At 51.7% G+C, this 21,026-nt stretch overlaps 1 protein-coding gene across 1 annotated transcript; it reads right to left on the reverse strand.

Moving 5' to 3' along the window:
- Positions 1-11,614: 11,614 nt before the first annotated feature.
- On the reverse strand, positions 11,615-12,402 carry LOC106865585. Its single transcript, XM_014895810.2, has 2 exons — positions 12,200-12,402; positions 11,615-12,112 (listed from the first exon to the last, which is right to left on the reverse strand). The coding sequence occupies exons 1-2, from the start codon at positions 12,251-12,253 to the stop codon at positions 11,792-11,794; spliced, it is 375 nt and encodes a 124-aa protein (XP_014751296.1). The 5' UTR covers positions 12,254-12,402; the 3' UTR covers positions 11,615-11,791.
- Positions 12,403-21,026: the final 8,624 nt, after the last annotated feature.

Consider the following 21,026-nt stretch of genomic DNA (forward strand, 5'->3'; position numbering starts at 1 on the left):
AGTACACCGGGTGCTGCACCAACCGCTTCCGCGGTGCTGAGGGTGCCGACTCGGGGGTGGTCCCCGGGTCCGAGGCGGTTGCCGAGGGCCGCTCCGCCCCCTGCCCCGCAGCCCCAGTTCCCGGGACATCTTCCTCCATCTCGGCAACCAGCACCGAGCTGACCACCTGGTCAGTCGCTGCTAAGTATAGCAGCAGTGGCTCGCCTGGCTTGGAGGCCACGAGGACGGCGACGACCTCAGGTACTACTTGAGTTCCTGGAATGCCGCCTCGGCCTCGGGAGTCCAGTCGACTGGACCCTTCTTCTTCATCACCCTGAAGAAAGGCAAGGCACAGTCGCCAAGCCTGGAGATGAAACGTCCCAGCGCGGCAGCACAGCCGTTGAGGCGCTGGACATCCTTCACCTTGCGGGGGGCCTCCATCTTCTCGATGTCTTCTATCTTGGTCGGATTGGCCTGTATCCCCCTGTGTGAAACCAAGAAGCCCAGAAGCTGCCCGGAGTTGACACCGAAGGTGCACTTATCGGGGTTCAGCTTGAGATTGATCCTGCGGGGGTTGTCAAACGTCTCCCGCAGGTCATCAATCAGCGAGTTCCCACTCTTCGATTTGATGACGATGTCGTCCTTGTAGGCTTCCGCGTCGCGGCCTAGCTGGGGCCCCAAACATTCGCGCAAGGCGCGCTGAAATGTGGAGCCCGCGTTTTTCAACCAGAAAGGCATGCATGTATAACAATAACAGCCAACCAGGGTGATAAACGCTGTCTTTTTCTCATCCTCAACCGCCATCTTGACTTGATGGTAGCCGGAGAAAGCATCCAGAAAACTCAGCAAGTCACAACCAGCGGTAGAATCAACTATTTGATCGATACGAGGTACAGGGAAGAGATCCTTGGGGCATGCGCGATTAAGATCAGTAAAATCTACACACATGCGAAGCTTATTCCCTGCTTTAGGCACTACTATAGGGTTAGCCAGCCAAGTAATGATCAGTGAGACGATGAAGGGTATTACCCCTGAACCCAACTGTCATGCTGGGTGATCGTCGGCGCTGAAGGTGGTCGGCACGTGCGACCACCTCAGCGGCTGTTGCGGCTCCGCATCCGGCAACAACGCGCACACGTCGCGGGTGAGGCACTTCACCGCGGCGTGTGATGAGAGAGCGTAAGCTCCGCCATGGATGCAGGCGACACCGTGAGGCTCCTGGAAGCCCGGCTCGACGCCGCCAGTACAGTCAGACTCGCGCTGCTCCTCAGCGCGTGCCCTGTCACGTCCCCGGGGGGGGGGGCGTTCCCGCCCAACGCGGGGCTGACCGCGCCCCCCTTGGGGTTCATCCCTGCCGGCTCCGCCGCCGGCAGGCCTTGACCCCGCCCTGGGGTTGTTCGGGCAGTCTCGGGAGAGATGCCCGATGTCGCCACAGTTGAAGCAGGTGCCGGCGGCACGGCGCTCCTCATGGCGCTGCTCCCGCCGCTACTTGATCCCCTGCAGAACACGGCAGTTCTGCGCGTCATGGGTGGAGTTGCTGTGGATGGGGCAGCGGGGCGCGTTGCCCTGCTTCCCGCCAGACCCGCCACCCGGCGAGGCCTTCTTCGCAGGCCTCGCAGCAGGAGCCCCCGAGTCCACAGCGAGAACTTGCTTCCCGCTGCGCTTACGGGAACCCTTCTTCTACGAGCCCTCGCCAGGGCTCGCGGCAGCCTTAGCTGCTACCTCGGGCGCTAGGCGCCCTTCCTCGGCCATGGCGCATTTGTGCGCCAGGGCGTACAAGTCCTGCGTCGTCCGGATCCAGTGCCTGCTCAGCTTCTCGCGCATCTTGGGATCGCGGACATTGAGGGCGAAGGTGTTGATGATGGCGGCCACCTCCGCCTCTGGATGGAATAGGGGAGGTTGGAGAAGCGGTTGACAAAGGCCCGCAACGTCTCTCCCGGCTTCTGCACGATAGTGTGCAGCTCAACCATGGTTCCCGGGCGCTTATAGCCGCCCTGGAACGCCCTCACGAACTGCTCGCGCAGGTCTACCCAAGTGGCGATGGACCCGGCGGGCAGGTTGAGCAGCCAGGTTCGCGCTGATCCTTTCAGGACCATCAGGAACCAGTTTGCCCTGACCTTGTCATCGGCGCCGATGGCATGCATGCCCAACGTGTTGGTCATGAGGAAATCCTTGGGGTTGGCGGTCTCGTCGTACGTACCGAACACGGGCGCTCGGAACTTACGGGGCCACGTCACCCCCCGCAGCTCGCGCGTGAACGTGGTGCAACCGTCCTCGGGGCCCAGGGGAGCGTCTTCCTGCTCCTGTGGGCGCCTGCGCCGACGCTCCAAGCGCTGATGCAAATCCTCCTGCTGGCGGGCATTCAAAATGCTGCGCAAATCGCCCCCCGGAACGGTGGGCGACGGGGGGCGATGAGTTCGAGGACCCCTCCGGGCCCCCGTCTCCTTGGCCTCCCTGCGGAGGGGGAGGGTTCTCCCCCTGTTGCGAGGTGGGTGGCGTGTCCCCGCGCTCCGGGTTCTGCCTGTGGCCGGAGCCTACCGGGGCGCCCTCGCCTTGCGGCTGCTGGGCAGCCAGGGCGAGACGCGTTTCCAACTCCTCGCCCCACGTCTCGTGCGCCGGCGTGCCCTGCGTGGCGATGATGGCTTCCGCCGGGGTTCCTGCTTGGGGCAGCCGGTTTCCTGAGCGCGCTGCTTCCCGCTCTTGCCCCATGCTTGAGGCAGGGGCATGCGCCCGGGAACCCCCTGTCTTGGCAAGTCGATCCCCGGGAAGCGCCCGGGCCCAATGCACCCAGGAACCTCCCCCGGGAAGCAGCTTCCCGGGTGGCGCCCAGGCGGGAATATTCCCCGAAGCCCCGCTAGCCCCTTCTGGGCTGGTAGCTTGCCGGGCTGCTCATAGGCGCTGCCCGGGACGAAACCTTCCTGGGAACTCGGGAATGGGGCCCACGCATCATGCGGCGGTGGTACCCCGGGTGCCACTGGTGCAACAATCCGTTCTCGCGGTGAGCTCCAGCGAGAAGGGAGCCAGTTCCGTTGCCCATTTGGCGATTCTCCCGGTGGCCTCCTTGTTGCCGAAGACTTCTTTGAGTGGGAACACCGTCGGCACCATGATGGTGTGGCCCATGAAGTAATGACGGAGCTTTCGAGAGGCCACGAGAAGGGCGTATGCGATCTTTTCTATCGGAGTGTACCGATCCTTTGCTCCTCCCAAAGCTTCGCTCACGTAGTACACCGGGCGTTGCGACCCATCTTCTTCCTTCACGAGGTCTGCGCTCACGGCGACCGGAGTTGCGGTGAGGTACAGGAGTAAAGGTTCTCCCTGCTTCAGGCTCGTGAGGAGTGGAGGAGTCGACAAACAGGTTTTGAGTTCCTCGAAGGCCCTTTGAGCTTCGTCGGTCCAGTCAAAGTTGTTAAGGCCCTTCAGGACTTTGAAAAAGGGAAGAACCTTCTCGGCTGATCGGGCGACGAATCGTCCTAATGCCGCCATCCTCCCTGCTAGGCGCTGCACGTCTTTGACGGAGCGAGGGGGCTCCATCTCTAGGATGGCCCGGATTTTTTCTGGGTTGGCCTCAATCCCCTGTTGGGAGACGAGGAAAGCCAAGAGTTTTCCTCCTCGAACTACGAATGCGCACTTCTAAGGATTGAGCTTCACGCCACATTTGCGGAGGTTGTTGAAGGTTTCTTGCAAGTCTTCAGGATGGGTATTCGCCACTTAGCTTTTGATGACGGCGTCATCAACGTAGACTTCGCCGTTTCTCCCCAATTATTCTTTGAGGATGAGGCTGACGAGATGTTGGAATGTCACACCGGCGTTCCTCAAACCAAAGGCAATCTGCGATAGCAGAAGGTGCGAATGGGAGTGATAAAGCTGGTCTTCTCCTCGTCTTCCTTGGCCATGTGGACTTGGTGATACCCCGAATAGGTGTCCAAGAAGCTCAACCTTTCGCATCCCGCCATGGAGTCGACTAGCTGGTCGATCCGCGGGAGAGGGTAGTCGTCCTTGGGACACGCCTTGTTCAAGTCGGTGAAGTCGACACACATCCACCACTTGCCGTTGACTTTTTTCACCAAGCCCGGATTGGCCAACCACTCGGGGTGCCAAACTTCTCGGATGAGTCCGGCCTTGGAGAGCTTCACAATTTCTTGCTTGATGACCTCGCTCCGTGGAGAGTTTTTGGAGTTTTTTCTTCACGGGCGCTTTGTCGGGCCTTACAGCGAGTCGATGTTCCATGACGTCGCGTAAGACTCCTCCCATGTTGGAGGGAGACCAAGTGAAAAGGTCGGAGTTATCCCGGAGTAGGTCGATGAGCTTCTTCTCGAGTTTGATCGAGAGGTCGGCCCCGATCTTCACGACGCGCGTGGCGTCATTGCCGGAGATGCGTATCTCCTTAAGCTCTCCCTCAGGAAGGGGCATAGGGATGTAGCGCTCTGGGTGATCGGTCTTGGACTCCCCTGTTCCCGAGAGCACGTGGACACTTTTGGATGCTTCTCCCTTCTCGGCCCACTTAGTCTCATGGCGATATAGCGTCTTCCTATCGGAGGATTGCTCACCACGGACCGTGATCATGCCTTTTGGGCCTAGAATCTTCATGCATAGGAAGTTGTGGTGGACGGCAGCGCAGAGGCGGTTCAAGGTCGTTCTGCCAAGGATGGCGTTGAAAGAGACCTCCATGTCCACCACGTCAAAGCGCACGAGCTCGGTCCGGTGATTAGTGGCATCTCCGAAAGTCGTGAGGAGCTCAATTTGGTCGAGCAGCTGGATGGACTTGCCTGGGACGAAACTGGTTAGGGGTTAAAGCGACGGTTGCAAGGAACCGTTCTTGTATCCTCCTTGTGGCTTCATCAGCTTCTTTAGCGTGCTAAGGTACAAGATGTCGGCGGAGCTTCCGCCATCCATGAGTATTTTCTTGAGCTTGCAATTTGAGACGATGGCCGTCATGAAGAGGGCGTCGTCGTGTGGCAAGCGTATCCCCTTAGCGTCTTCTTCGGTGAAGGAAATGGGTACACTCGCCCATTTGGGTGGTGGCGTTGGGGTGAAGGTTCCAACGACGTTGACTTCGCACGCGTACTCCTTGCGTTGCCTCTTTGACCCTTGGCCTGTGGCGGAGCCCCCGAGTATCACCCCGACATGGTGAGCGGGTTTTTGAAACGGGAGGTTCGCTTCCTTGGGCGCAGGATCGGCAAGGAGGACGTTGGCGGGGCGCGGAGCCTCGGGCGCCTTCTCGTCCCTGCGCCGGGCTTGCATTCGTGCTTGGAACTCTTCACGAGCTGCGATGAGGGTATTACACTCTTCTATGCTGTGGCTCGCTGAGTTGTGGATGAGGCATCTTCTGGCGCCTCCCTCGACGGTGCAAGGAGGCTTCTTGGGCTGCCAAGTCTTTTGGGACGAGGTTTGCCCTTCGACGGCGAAGATATTTCAGGCTTGATCGCCGGGCGCCTTCTTCCCCCGCCTCCTCTTCCTTTTGGAAGATGGTGCAGATGCCTGGAGCTGATCTGATGAGGGAGTCCCTTCAGGCGCGCCGCGTGGCGTGTCCTTCTTGGTGATGTCTCCATCTTCGCCCCGAGCGTATTCTTGCAAGATTCGGTAGAGCTCTTCGGTCATCTTTGGAGGGTTGCGACTTAGAGCGCGATTCACTTCTCCTTGGAGAAGGTCCTGCATGCAAGCGTCGATCACGGTCGTCAACGATGAGTTGGCGATTTGGCTTCGGACCTTCGGAGAGACTCTTCTGGCCTTTGTTTCACGGCGTAAAGCTCGTGAGCTTGCACGGGTTCTTTGAAATTTCCCTGGAAGTTGGTGATGAAGACCTCTTGGAGGCGCTCCCACGAATGCACAGAATTTTTTCGCAGGTTATAGAACCAAGTTTGCGCCATCCCGGTGAGCACGAGCGGAAAAAGGTTGCACATCTCAATGGGGCCTCCACCCGTCGCTCGTATGGTGGTGGAGTAGACGTCCAGGAATTGAAGAGGGTTGGACTCTCCGTCGTATGGCCGTATCGTCGGCGGCTTGAACCTTGGCGGGAAAACCGCATCTTGGATCTCCCGCGTGAGCGCGTTACAAGATGGTCAGCCCTTCTGGTTTCTCCAACGACGAGATACTCCTTCGTCGAGGTCGCTCTCATCGCTAGAAGGATCACTCGAAGAGTGATCTCGGCGTCTTCTTGGAGGGTCGGAGCGTCGACGAGGATTTCATTCACCGCCGGCGAGGGCTCCGGACTCCGCCACATGCTCGTTTCCGTGCACGCTGGGATCTCGTTCTCCGCAGGGCACATCTTGAGGCGGAACTTGGTTGCCACCTTGTTCGGCCCCGGCGGGGGGAGCAAGGGACGCTTGCGAGGCGCTTCCAAAGCGAGGTTGGTTCGGAGCGTGTGCGACTTGGAGAGCACCGTGCAGCGGAAGTCCCCAATATGGGTGGTACCAAGGAGCTCCATGGGCGATCGCGGCGAGCGTGAATGGAGGTAGTCCCGGGTTGGAGGGGTCATAAGCCGGGACTCCTTGGTTTTCCGACACGGATCCCCCTGACGCCACATTGTTTCCCCTTGTAGGCTCCGAGGGCAAGGTTACTACCGGTTGCAGGGGAGGCGGTGCGAAGCCCATTGAACGAGGCATACCGAGTTCTGCGTCCCTTGCGGGGGAGGTAACTGCGGGTAGCTCGCTGATCCTTGCCACCACGTCGGGCAGGACCGAAGGACCGCCTACGATGGTTCCGAGTGCTTTGGCTCCTTCGGGGACGGCAGGGAGCGGGGGTGCGGCCACGACTTCCGTCGTAGCGCCCATGCTTGCGGTGACGTCCGGATTGGTGAGAATTTCTCCTTCCTCGGGAGCCCCCAAGGCGTTTGCTTTCTTCGTTTGTAACCGTGTAGATTTCTCGGCAAGTTGGGCACCCGATGAAGTAGACTTTGTCGGTGCCATCAAATCTTCAATTGTGGCGAGGGTTCCCCACGGTCGGCGCAATTGTTGTTGTTCTAGAAAACAACAGGAGTATGGGGTGCCAATGCTCGATGGCTCAGGTGCGAGAATAGTATGTAGGGTGTGTACGCTAGCCTTATAGCGAAGGTCGCCGTACACTTGGAAAAGTTTGACACGTTGATATTTTTTGAATAGGTTTTAGTCAACCCTGCGGGCACGACTTAGTCCTATGTTAGGAGAGTCTTCGAGGGGGTCGTTAGCCGGGTGTTTGGGCCGAAGTCGTCTTCCCAAATCACCTATGGCGAGAGATCTCTAGGGACCGCTTCAGACTTGGGCCGAACTTGTCTTCCCAAGTAGCGAGGTTGGGATACCCTTGAGACTCTAACCCGATCCCTCGACTTCGAGTCGAGGTCATACTAGACAGTCGGGAACCTCGAAACTAGGCTTCCTAAGTCGCGTCCCTGAGGTCGAGTTGAGACTAGGCTCGACCCAAGCACTTGAGAGCGGGCTCCTTAGGTTACTCTAGCTCTCTCCCATTTGATCCTATTCCAATGGAGAGTGAATGATACATGCCCTCATGAGGGGGTATTTATAGCCTAGGGGTACATGACAAAATACCATGGCTACCATTGAGGGAGAGGGAAGCGAGGGCAAAGTGGTAAACTCATCCCCACACCTTTCTTGGCCCCTACTCTAACTCTTCTTCTCCTTTGACCATGGCATGGGAGGCTTGACCCTTTTGACTCCTTTGACCAGCGCCTAGTTGGCATGGGTATGCCTTGTTGGCGTTTTGACCGGTCTTTGGGATTTGTTGACTTGATCGCCGCCACGTAGGATTACGGCCTGACCCATGTAAGGATTTTACTATATTACAACACATATCACACCCGGTTTCATTACATACGAGGATGGGTGGAAGAAGCCAAGCTTGATGTTGATTATATCAGTACAAATGAGCAGTTGGAAGAGTGAAATTTCAGGAGATGAGGAAGAAGATCGGCGTCGATGTTATCAAGTAGAAGTTCGTTTTGATCTTAGGAGGAGAATGTAAGCTTAAGATGCAATCCGAATAGAATTAGTTTTCTGGTTGAAGTAGTAGTCCTAGTCGTATTCAGTTTCGGTGTTGAGTCGGTTTTGTCCTGGCCATGTATAAAATTATGTGTATACGGTCCCTGTAAGCTGTAACTCTTAACCCCAGAAAAAAAGAGAAAGGAAAGGCTCGACACGAGCCTTTGGCTATCCACAAACTCCAATCTGTTTTCCCGTGCGTGTGTGGCTTGACGTGAGTACTGCTCTGCTTTGCTAATCGATTTGCATAGCGTTGCTGCTGTACGTGCACGTCTGGCCGTAATCAATCAGCTTGCTAGCTGATCGTGGTTGTTGCTTGCGTGAGAGGATTTGGGCCTGAATTCCAACATCCAGCGGGGCGATGCATTTGGGCCGGCGCGGTCCGTTTGCGGGAAATAGACGAAATGCGACCTCCAGCGGGGTGACGCATTCGGTCGGGCGTCCGTTTCTCGGTACGCGAAGACGCATTTCGGGTGCAAATGTGCACCGGATTTGCGTCCCCATGGACCGAGAAACGGAGCGCCGCTCAGTCGGCGTGACCGCACTTGGTCAAGACCTTTCGCCTTCCAGCCCCACCTGGCAGCGGCCCACGACCACCTGTCCTGGTCATATTAAATGGGGAAAAATTCGTCCCCATTTTCCCACTTCAACCCACGGTCCACCGCTTGCATCGGCGCAAACCCAAGCCCCCGCCACGCTCCCCACTGACCGGTGATGACTCTGAAGAAGCTTTGGCCGGCCGGCATGACCACGAAGCCGGCTCCTCGTCTGGCGTGCGCGCTCGGTGAGCGGCACCGCCGCCCTTCCGCCTAACGCTGGTGAGGAGGACGCAGGAGGGGCGCACGTACGTGGACGTGCGCACGGCGGTGCACTAATGGGACTATGGCATCCCGCTGCCGTTGTGTGACGTCCACGTCCCGCATGGGTGGCACTTGAACCCCGAGCGGGTTCCTGTGCCACCGGTCCCGGTGAGGGGCCGCGCGCCAGGTCGAGATCTGGCGCTGCCGCTCCGAGCTCCCGACGACCTCTGCGATGACCCAGATTTCGTGGAGGACTCGCCGTACTGGGATGCGTGGTTCGAGACGGAACACGACCTGCATCGTCACTCCTTCTTCTCCGCCGTCCCGGCCCATCGCGGCATGGCCCCGCCACCTCCTCCGCCTCCGGTCGTCAAGGAGGAGCTCGAGGAGGTGGTGGCGCCAGCGCCGCGTTATGCCAAGGAGGAGCGGGCAATGCTGGTGGCGGGAATCCAGGAGTCCGAGTGGGAGGAGGTCAGGCGCTGGCCCGACCTTGGGGTGGCACTGTACCTCTCCCAGCTCCCGCAAGAAGGAGCCGCATAGCACTGTTGCCGCCGCCGCCGGCGCAAGCTCCACTGGAGCCCGAGGAGGACTTGATAAATAGGTTGTAGTCGGATCCTAGGTTGTAGTCAAATCCTCAACATCACCTCCTACCCAAATCGATAAATAGGTATGCATTGAAAGATTGGGCCACCCTCGAGCCATATTAGGACTGGTCTCCATGGTAGGACGACGACATGGAGGCGTGGACTCCGGAGTCTCCGGAGCATGAGGTCATCGATTTGGATTCGGATTCCGAGTAGATGACCTCGTAGTAGTATTATTTTAAGTTTATGTTTAGTTTTAATCTATATTTAGTTTTAAATTTCTAGTTTAATTATGTAAATTATGAATTTATATAATGAAAATGGGTAGCCCGGTTGGACGCATCCCGCTACCTAAACGGACAGTGCGCGGATTTGTGTCCGGCCCGCGACCCAAACGGACAAAAATGACCACACAAAGTGGTCCGTTTGGGTCGCGTGGCTGGAGTTGCCCTAAGGACCAGTAATTAATAAGAACCACGTACAGCGTGAAGAAAAGCGTGCCCCGGCAACGCAATTAAGTCCTTGATTAATTTGATTATCTGAACTGTTGGTATATTCAACTTCTGTCTTTTTGGGATAACATATTCTGGCCTCTGCGTGAGGCTGCACACAACTACATAAGTACAGAAGGCGAAAAAAAAGGAAATGACACAAGAACCGGTGAGGAATAGATGCCGGAGGGCGGACCGACTTGCGAGACCTGGTCTTCAACACCCGGACAAGTGCCGCCTCTGTGACCAAGATATGGAGACAATTTTCCATTTGCTATTGGGATGTGTCATGGCGAGGCAGGTTTGGGGGCACAGAGTGCAGACTCAACACTGCGCTATTGGTGGTCTTCCCTTCCTTTTCCGCTTCGGGCTCGGAAGGACCTTCAGACAGGGATTATATTTGTCCTTTGAACCATTTGGTGCCATCGGAATGATGTGATCTTCAATGGGGCGGCACCTTCAATGGTGCGAATCCTTCTCAACATTCGGGAGAAATTTGGCTTTTGGGAGTATGCGGGGCTCTTTAGGGGTAGAATTTCTTATCCGGCCTTGAGGGCGAGTGGGTGGATGGCTAGCACATAGTCATTTTTATTTTCTTTTGCCACTAGTTGGCGATGTATTGCCATTTCGGTGTTGTACTAGCTTTCTGACTCTTCTTCTTTAATAGATGATGCATCCGCTGGGTTGCATTCTTGTAGAAGAAAAAACACCGACAATTGTCATGTTTAAGGTGAACTAGCAAAGTGGGACGACATCATCCAAAAGTGTCCGAAAATTAGATTTTGATAATTCTAGGTATATGTTTTGTGCATTACATATGATACGGTTCAATATCTCCCAGAAATCTGGAGCCATTTTTCATAGGGATTTTTATTTATGTGCCTTTCCTTCCTTAGCTATATTCAGATTTACCAGAGGCTATAAACTGTGCTCGTTTCTACACTTGTGCGTTCTTTGATTCCTCGCAAATGTCCTCACGGAGCAGTTGCTAAAGGTCAAGACCCTTTGACCGTTAGACTCTGACGGGTGGGCCGCACGCAACCCTGACAGGTGGGGCCGAAGCGGCGTTCTGACGTGTGGGGCTGCGAGGATGCAGTGCAAGCGGACAGGGCTTAACAGGTCTAGTTTGCTTACATTGAGGCCAACGAGTGGCATGACAGGTGGGGGCGGTCGACTTAACTTCCATGTGGTGCGACGCAAAGCATGACAGGTGGGGTCAGTCGCCTATATCTCTCATCCCTCCCCCCCCCCTCCCACCCCAAATCAGGACCGAGCAGCTGCGCAGCACCGACGATGCCGCCGCCAAATACGTCTTCGTGAGCTCGCCGGCGAGGCTGATAAAGGGAAACGTCACGCGTCCTTCCTGCCACACCCCAACTTCCTCTCCCAATCAAGCCTCCGCACATCATCCCCACCCCGCCCCAAGAGCAGCTTCTGTTGCATCCTTCCATGCGCTGGCACGAGGATCTGTGGCGTTTGTATGTTTCAAGGCTTGCTGCCAAGGGTTTCTAGATGGTTCCAGGCCTTATTTGGATGTGGATGTACTGTGAAATTGAGCACTGTCTAAGCCATTTGTTGAGCACTGTGAAGGTGCTTATTTGTATAGGAGAGGTGCCTAGTTAGGCATCTACATAGTATAAATAAGCATATGTGCTTAATAAAAACTGGTTAATTTTTCTAAGCACCTATATTAGCATCTTGCATTGTACAGGATAAAAAGCTATAATCTTTAAAATCAAGGGATGGTCAGAAAATCAACCATATGAGATCCCAACATAAAACATACTAAATTATAGTAGTGGACCGACATAGTTTAACCGGGATAAACCAAGGGATCCCATAGCAAAATAGTAGCAGACCGACATAGTATCAGAAAAATACCCACAGATTCTTACATAAAAATCACATTACTTAAAGGGAAATCACTTTAATAGAAGCTCGTGGCACCTAGGGGGCGTGCACCCTGCCTAATCTCTTCCAGCCACCATGGCTTGGAGATGGGCAGGTATGTTGGCCCTTGGATACCACTGAAGGCCCATGTGCTTCCCCTGTCTGCCCCCGGCATTTGGCTCCTGAGGGCGGTGGTAGAACTCTGCGTACTGAAGCACGCTCAAGAAGGCTATTTGGTCAACCGGAGACACCATGGGCAGCTTACCCCTGTCAGAGCCGAACGGCTTCCACTTTCCCAGAGTGAGGAGATCATACATCCTAGTGGCGACCTCAATGATGCTCTCTTCATCGTGGTAATCAACTTCACGTACATCAGCATGTTCCAGTTCCATACATGCCTGTCAAAGATGTAACACATCATTCAAACTGACCCCTAGGTTTAAAAAGCATGCATGGAAACTTGTTCAACATGGAGCAGTTGTTACCTTTAAGTCTGGTTGAACTTTCTTCACCTCCTCCAGTTCGTCTTGGCTGACCATCTTAATCTCCACCGTATCGTCCAAGGCTTCGAGCCACCTCAGGTGGCCGATGAACTGCCGCCCGATTACAGCCTTCGCCTCAGCGTCTAGCTGGATGAAAAGGTATGGGCTGATAAATCCCCAAAGCTCTTTCACAAAAGAAGGCCCCCCTGAAATCTGTTGGGCCAATTGAAAGAAATTAAAAATAAATGAAAAGGTGCCAATAGGAAAGGACAACCGGCGGATCCATAGGGTGGCCAGGGTGGTGACCACCCTGGAAATACAACCCGTATACATATACACTAGTGTATCTTAAATCTACCAAAAAAGAAAAATTAGCCCGAGCAAATAGCCTCTCTTTCCCGCCAGTTCTCCTTTTTTTCTGTTGTGTAGTGTACGCATCACCACATCAGATCGGACCTTGTAGCAGCCTAGCGATCGATCACGAGCAGTTGACATCATATCGTATTTTTGCCGAGCAGACGAGCATGAGCAGCTAACATCGCATCGTATTTCTCGTCATCATCATCGCTGACTGCCAGCGGACGGCAAACATACGCTTCATCAACGCGAGCATGCGACGGGGCAGCAGCTTACACGGAGCCGGCGACATATTTCTCGGTCTTTCATTGAATCGAATTAAGATTTGCTCATTGATCGAATTGAAATTATCGCAAAATTGTTCCAATGCCGGGTTTTTCTCTTCCCAAATTCAATACTACTAGTAGTATGTTTGAGGTAAAAAAATTGCTGGTTATAATTTATATTGGGATAAAAGTTTAGAAGTTTATACATTGGACCACCCTATCTCAAAAACATAGAACCGCCACTGGAAAGGACAGGGACACAAACCTGAATAGGACGTTTTCTCCCTTTCGTCCAGATTTTTGTACTCCAGTGGGCCAACTACCCTCCAGATCAGCTGCCATCCTTTTTCATCCTGCGGGCGACCAAACCAAAATCGAAACCGAATCCAACTTGATCGAAACAGACAGATTTAATCACATATGTATTAAGTGGAAGGGACAGAAATAAAAATAATTACGATTCTCAAACGGAGACCCTGACCCGAAACAAAACCTTAGATTTACAAAGGCGAGAAAAAACCCTAAAGGAGGTCCAGGAAAAAACCCTAGATTTAGAAAGGAATAAACCCTAATGATGGTAACACAGATCCATATTTAAGAGATTGCTAAAATAGGATGGACACGAGGTGGAGTACAAGGATGGGTACGAGGAATGGATCCACATTTATAAGAAAAGGTGGTCCAGGATCGATGCTAAACCACAAAGATCAGGAGGTAAAAATGGATGGGAAGCAGTGGTACCTTTCGGATCTCTTGACCACTGAATCATCGTTGCACGTGCGCCTAAGACTAAGTGGATTAAGATCACCACACAAGACAAATCGCATCAATTTAAAAAGGGAAAAGTAGATCTCACCTTTCTGCCATCATCCCCGAGCGATTCTGCCTTCCTCTTGCTCCTTCCCAGGTTCTCCATGGCTTCGGACGGCGGCGCGGTGAAATGAGATCGAAAGGGGCGGCAGAGAGCGCTGAGGTGAGATTAGATGGAAAAGTAGATGGATTAGAAGCTGAGGGATCCTTGGCTGCTGAAGTGTATAAATGGGAACGGTAACAGGCCCAGCTCGGCCCCACTTGTCAATTGGCACATCCGCACATGTCAATGGGTACATCTCAAATTTGAGTGAATTTACACACCAAGTATATGATGGAAAAAAGATTTTCTTCTGAATTGTTTTATGTCGATAACTTCTAACAAACTAAGAGCCCGTGCATTTTTTCAGATTTTTTGAAAAAATATTTCATATTATTCCATTTTTTTTCTAAATGGCAAAAAAGAGAAATCCCTATTATCATGTACAAATAGGTATCGAATTCATCTCAACCACAGGAATTCCAAGTTTTCTAGACTTGTTTGGTCCTAACCTAACTTTGTTGCATTGGTTGTACAATCATTTCTGTTAAGTTTCATCGATTTACCGACCTAAAAAGAAGAAATTCAAAGAATGTACGAAATGCAGTATTCAAGTCCAGAAAATCTGAAATTTGGTGAGAACAACATTCATGCACTCACAATACTCTGTTAATCTTCTGGGATGATAATTCTTGCACACGTTTCTCATTAACCACGTAAGAAACATCCAAATTTAAGTGAATTTGAAATTCAAAAGGTAGCAAAACATTTTAGAAATGAACAACATTTGAGATACTGGTATTACAAGAAATATTTGGCTAATGTACAAAGTTTCAGTTGATTTGGAGAAAGTATTGTGATGGAATTCCAGCATAAAGATCAAATCTCCAACATCTCCTTTAGAGTTTATAAAACACCTTAGAGAGATGTGCTAGTTTGAACAGCAAGCATATGATGACATAACGTTTTTGCTCTGAATTTTTTTGTGGTGATAACTAGTGTCAAATAAAGAGCCCATGCAAGTTTTCAGAAATTTCTGGACAATATTTCATATTATTATATTTTGTTTCCAAATTACCGAATAGGGAAATCCCTGTTATGATGTACAAATGGGTTTCAAATTCATCTCAACCACATGAATTCCAAGTTTTCTGGACTTGTTTGGTTCTAACCTAACTTTGTTGCGTTGATTGAACAATCATTTCTGTTCAGTTTCATCGATTTACCAATTATTAACCGAAAATAGCAAGAAATTCAAATAACTTACGAAATATAGTAATTATGTTACGAATAATCTGAAATTTGGTGAGAACAATATAAATATGTACTTAACATACTCTGTAAATCTTCTAGGATGATTATGGCACATATTTGTCATTAAAGTTGCAGGAACTTAGTTTATGCAATTGTAAAAATGAAATTAACCCATATAGGTCTCTATAAAAAGATGCGTTTCTCTGACTGTCAGATTCTCTCAACATACCCCACCGGTTACTGCTCCTGTCCTGTACTCGCTCGACCCGATTTTGACTCCCTGCTGACTCAATTAAAATGACTCGTGGCCCTGCTTAGTGCCCGTGCCACCCCTGGCCGGGCCAATTTTTTTGTTTCCTCAACTTTTCTGGGCCCACTGATGTGCGAAGAGGGATCAGGTGGGAGGAGGTAGCTTGCGCAGATCAGGTGGCGGCTACGTCGTTGGGAGGAGGTAGCTTGCGCAGGCGTGGTTGGCGAAGAGAGGGGAATTAATGTTCATTGGCAGGTGTGCCCACGCGTTGCTACGGGTCAACAAAATCACAAACAATTTATTTTTATTTTCTGTGTAGGCAACTCATGGCGCTGTCGAGTTCGGCATGCGGGTGTGGTGCCATCGGTTGTAAGACGGAGTAGGAGAAATCGTGAAAAAAACTACGGTGGCGACCGTACCATCACCACCAACTACAATTTAATATATTTGTATAGATTTGGGTCTGTTCACCACATTAAAGTAGTTGTTTTTTCGATGGTCAATAAAAATCAACTTTCTCAAAACAAGTTGAAATTTAGTCCTCTCGCATAACTTTCCGTTTGTGTTCGATTTGTGCAATTATTAATCAATTTGGAGGAATTTCAATATTGAAGCTTTCTCCAAAATTGTCCATTTTGGGGTGCTCACATAGTTAAAATTGGCTATCTTTTTCCTGGTCAACAAAAATCAACTGTCTCATATGAAGTTCAAATTTTGGTCTGTGAGCATCATGCCTAGGTTCCATTTTTGCAATGCAAGATTAATTTGTAGGAGATTCAGTTCGAATAAGTAACAATAACAGGACATGCCCAAGTTCAGACACTACAAGAGGAATAGCCCGTAGAGACACTATTTTTGGTTCGTAGAGACACTATAATTGTCTCTACATAACTTTAGACACACTTGGTACAGTGTCACAATACTGCCACTACAGACAGTGTCGCTATGTGTGATGAAACACTAATAAAACGCCTCTATTGTTTTCGACATTTCATAAAGACACTATATTGTCTGTACGCTCAATATGACATTTCATAAAGACATTGCATTGTGTCTTTATACTTTTTAGACATTGCATAAAAACACTATATTGTCTCTACATTCAATGCGACATTTTGTAAAAACATTACATTGTGTCTCTATACCCATGTGCTAGAAAATATACATTGAAAAAATCATGTTGAGACCATCCTTGAACTCAAGACCTTAAGGAAAAATACACAGTCACCTAACCATCTCAACCTAACACCAATTTGTGCTTATACGCCTAATGAAATTGTTATGAGTAGTCTACTACATGTCTCAACCTTGCTAAAAATGTCTCTACACAACATAAAATGTGTCTCAAATAGTGTCTCTAACCATACCATAAGGTCATTTCATCAAGTATCTCAAAACCACATATCTACAGACTTTTGTGACAATATATTAAATGCCTCAAAAAATGTCTCTACACCATAATGTCTCAACTAGTGCCTCTATAATTAAGACATTTTTCATAGCGCCTCATAGATTGCCTCTACATGAAACTTTGCCTCAAAATTGTCTCTAGGTAAAGACAAAGAGTATATTGCCTTAACAAAAATGTCTCTACAAGACATTTGTGTTGTAGTGAGATAAAGAGCAACAACCTACTCCGCATCAGTACAAATAGTTAGTCTTCGGAAAACAAAACACTAATTCATAGATAGCATACCACTGATCACAAATAAAAACACATAGCATGATGCCATCCCTTGATTGAATGGACTGACAACCAGAACACAACATCAGCATGGATTAACCCCTACTCCTGGAGGAACTGAACCATCTGCAGCGCCAGCAAAACAGGGGAACTCATGGAGGTGAGTGAGATCTGGTATTCCAGAACCACCATAGTCTAGATAAGATTCATCATCTGAAGATGAATCAGAGTAATCCCTATTGTTCTCTTCCGAACCATCAGCTAGAAGATGAAACCTATCAACCACTTCATGGACGTGGACGATGACCCTGAACGAGACTGCACGTCTAGTTTCTTGAGCTGTTGCCGCTGCAATTGAATCATCACTGTCCACATCGGCGTACTGAGAAGCTGGTTGTGTGGCCGAAGTAGGCACTCTCATCATCAACCACTTCGGGATGGCACAAGGATTACGCATCCATGCCCTCAGCTCACTACTACAAAATCTGTTACTCCTGCAAGCACCCCACTAACACATGAGGGAAACACGTCAGCAATGCTGGTTACCTCTGACCCTTCTTACGTAGCTAGCCAAAGAGATCACCTGCGAGAGGCGTGTAAAAACCATCTCTGACTTTGTCCCGTAAAACACGTCAGAAGAGTTGCTTCTCTTATGACACTCCCTACCTCTGACTCTTTGTTAAGTAAGAAGTGTCAGAGTAGTGTAAAGCTCCTCTGACGCTTTCTTCTAAGAACATGTCAAAGACATGGGCAACACAATCTTTGACTTTCGAGTACTAGTAAAGCGTCAGTGTTTCTTAGGCGTTTTTCTGACCATGTTCGTCACGCATCAGGCTAGCTTGTTTCCCACCTTGTTGTACGTCTTGCATTATTATTTGCGGTGTTTTTTTTTGCCTTTTACAAGTTTAAATCTCTCTTTTGATATTTGCGGGTCAGTTCTATACGAATTGATCAAAACTAATTTAACTAAAAAAACTGGAATGGATCAAAAATTGAAAATACACACGCGCGCGCAGATATATATATATATATAGCGCAATTTCCCTATATATATACACACACACATATACATATAGAAATAAAAAAAATACAACTAAAGACAAAAATAAATTATTCTTGCGCGCTCTGGTTATCTTCCCCAAGCCCTCGGTACACTTCTCAAGTGCACCGATAAAGGTTCAAGAGTTTGCCCCTCGTTGTAGAGACGGAGCGTGTTTTAGCAATCGAGCAGAGTATGAGCTTATAGCCATGGTGCTCCCGGCAACCCGCCTCAGGAGTACACGCATACACCTCTTTATCCAGTCCATGGCCTCCTCTTTCGGTCCATCGCCTCCGCCTCCGGTCCGTTTCCCAGCCTCACCCCCACCAATAAATACCCTCAAACGGAGGAAGACGATGCACCACGAGCTCCGCATATATTTGACCTCCATCCACCTCGCCATGGTTCATCCAGAAGGGTTTGTCTTGAGAGGATTTGTAGATCCGCTTCGTCTGACTGCTCCGACTACCAATGCTGCTCCGCCGTCGTTGGCGAGCCTGCTAGTCCGGCCGACAGCGTAGGGTACATCTCTGCTTACCGGTGCCTTCATTGATGGAGGACTACATCGTACTCTCCTCCGACTCAGACACCCCTCATGGCTCTTCTGAGGTCGGCACCATCATCTGCGCGGCGTCTTCGGAGAGCGAAACGATAGAGAGCAGGCTGCGCGCTTCAAGGCTCCCCATCCGGACCCGCCGTGGAAGAAAGGATGCGGAAACGACGCCAGCCTTGACGTGCCCACAGGCCGTTCACTTCCGTCCACCACCGTTACCGTGCCCATCGCCATCGCCTCCTCCACGATTCTTGTACTCTGGCTCTCCCTTCTCATCGTCCCCCACGTTGTTGCTCTATGTCGTCGCGCCGCCGTTCACCATTACTGTCTCTACTTCGGCGCCTCCTCCTCCGACGGCATGGATGGTAGCAACGATGGCTTTACCTCGCAGCCTCGTCGCCTTCTCTTCCATCCCGAAGGTGTGGGAAATCACTATCTTGGCCAAATCAGGCCGGATATCAGGCTCCCCGCGGCAAAATATCTCCTTCCCGAATCGGTGGCAGCTACGGACATTGTGGTATGGGGGTGGGTTAGTGTTCGCCATCGCCGCCTCCCGCTCGGATGTACACACCTACTAAACGCAGCACCTCCGCCGTTCTAGGGCTCTGGTCGGGATTTGGGTGAGCTAGGGGTGAGAGTAAAAGGGAGAAGGTAGGCTCCACATTTAAGTGTCGAGTACACTAGCCCCACCTGTCATCCGACGCCTCATCCCACCTGTCATCCTTTGGGTCAGCCCACCTGACATCCTTTGGTTCAGCCCACCCGTCATCCTTTGCCTCGGCACCAACTGTCATCCTTTCCTCGGCCCACCTGTCACAACTTGCCCCCGCCCTCTGTTGACTGTTGCTCCCTCTGCGTCCCACCTGTCACTAGCGATGACCGCCCCCACCTTTCATGCCACGCCTTGGCCCGCATGTAAGGAAACAGGACCCGTTAAGCCCTGCCCGCTTGCGCTGCATCCTCGCAGCCCCACACGTCAGAACGCTGCTTCAACCCCACCTGTTTGGGTTGCACGCGGCCCACCCATCGGAGTCAAACAGTCAAGGCATCATGACCGTTAGCAGGTGCGTTGTGAGGGCATTTGCGAGGAATCAGAGAACGCACAAGTGTAGAAATGAGCACAGTTTCTAGCTTTGGGTAAATCTGAACACATTTTTTGTATGCCCGGGGCTATGGAACAAACTCTAGGTCCTGGCCTATTCTTTAGAGTTTGCTGGGATGGTCTTCTTGAGGCGGCGCGGCACGTTTCCAACCACAAATCTCCTCGGTTTCATCATCTTAACACAGCTAATATCATCCTTCGTGGCGGGCGGGGCGAGCAGTAGCGACAAACAAGGCGGCGCACATGGCAAGCAGCTGCAGCGGCGGGCAGTTCGCGTGGCGAGCAGAAACGGCTGCCGCGGTGGGCTAGATGAGCATATTAGCGGTGGGCAGCATGCGCGGCAGCAGGCAGCGGCGGTGGGAATTTGGGACCTAGCTTCGACCGGATGATTTTGTTTTTCGATTTTTTTGTCGAAGTTGGCCTTCGGCAAAGCCGCCTGCCATGTGGCCCGCCATTTACCTCCTTGCGGGCATGTATGTTATTTTTCTTTGTCGGAGGCCTGTTTTTGCCGGAGGTTGGTGTTGGCTCCGGGGATACGGGAGTATCCCGGATCCTAGGAGCGCGAGACGTGGCCCCACCATGTCAGCATTAGGCCCCCCGGGGACAGGGTACCCCGGGAACCGCCTTCCCGGGATTGTCTTCACGGGAAACTTGTGACTGTGCTCTCCTCCCTCGGGCCTGGAATCGAAAGGCTCTGCAGGGGTGCCTGGTCTGGCACCGGGGGAGAGAATGCATCATTGCTTACCTCAGCCAGTCCTGGGAGGCTACTTTGGAGCCCACGAGCATGGGCTAGTACGAATCTGCCCGTTCAGAGGGCATCCTTGGGACTGCACGACTGTGATGTGACGATCGCCGGCGAGGACGACAGGCGGGACGCAGCAGGTCCCCTTTACCTTTTGACCGGCCAACTTCCATGCCGCGCCAGGACTATCACCGTTTCGGCCCAGACAGGGCCGAAAGCTTCTCTACGCCCTGGATCGGGTACAGATCACTTTGGACAGGAGCCACATAGCAGGCGGACTGCTTCATGTTCATCTTGTAACGGGGATGTTTCCTTGTAGAAGCACGCATGCCGTGTGCCCATTGTTCGCCACTGTGGTGACCCCTTGAACTATAAAAGCAGACCCAAGGCTTCCACTCAAAATTGTTGGCATCAGGGATAGAGCAGGCATAGGCAGTTCGGGTAGGAGGAGGGTTGGTGTTCCGACGGCCGGAGAAGAGCAGCGTCTGCTTCTCCCTCTTCCTCGGGCCGCCGTAGTTTAGGCTTCAGCTCGCCGCTCCGTCCACTTGTTGTAACCACTCTTTGTGCCATCCACCACCATCTATACACATAAAGCAGGACGTAGGGTATTACACCTTCGGGTTGTCCGAAGCTAGGTAAATCGTCGGAGTCGAAGTCCTTACCGGTGAGGCTCGAAGCACTCTCCCCGCGCTCCACTCTACCTAAACAAAAAAGGGGTGCCCGTACTCCCGGT

Source organism: Brachypodium distachyon, chromosome 5, assembly GCF_000005505.3.
Source record: "Brachypodium distachyon strain Bd21 chromosome 5, Brachypodium_distachyon_v3.0, whole genome shotgun sequence".
Taxonomy (NCBI): Eukaryota; Viridiplantae; Streptophyta; class Magnoliopsida; order Poales; family Poaceae; genus Brachypodium; species Brachypodium distachyon.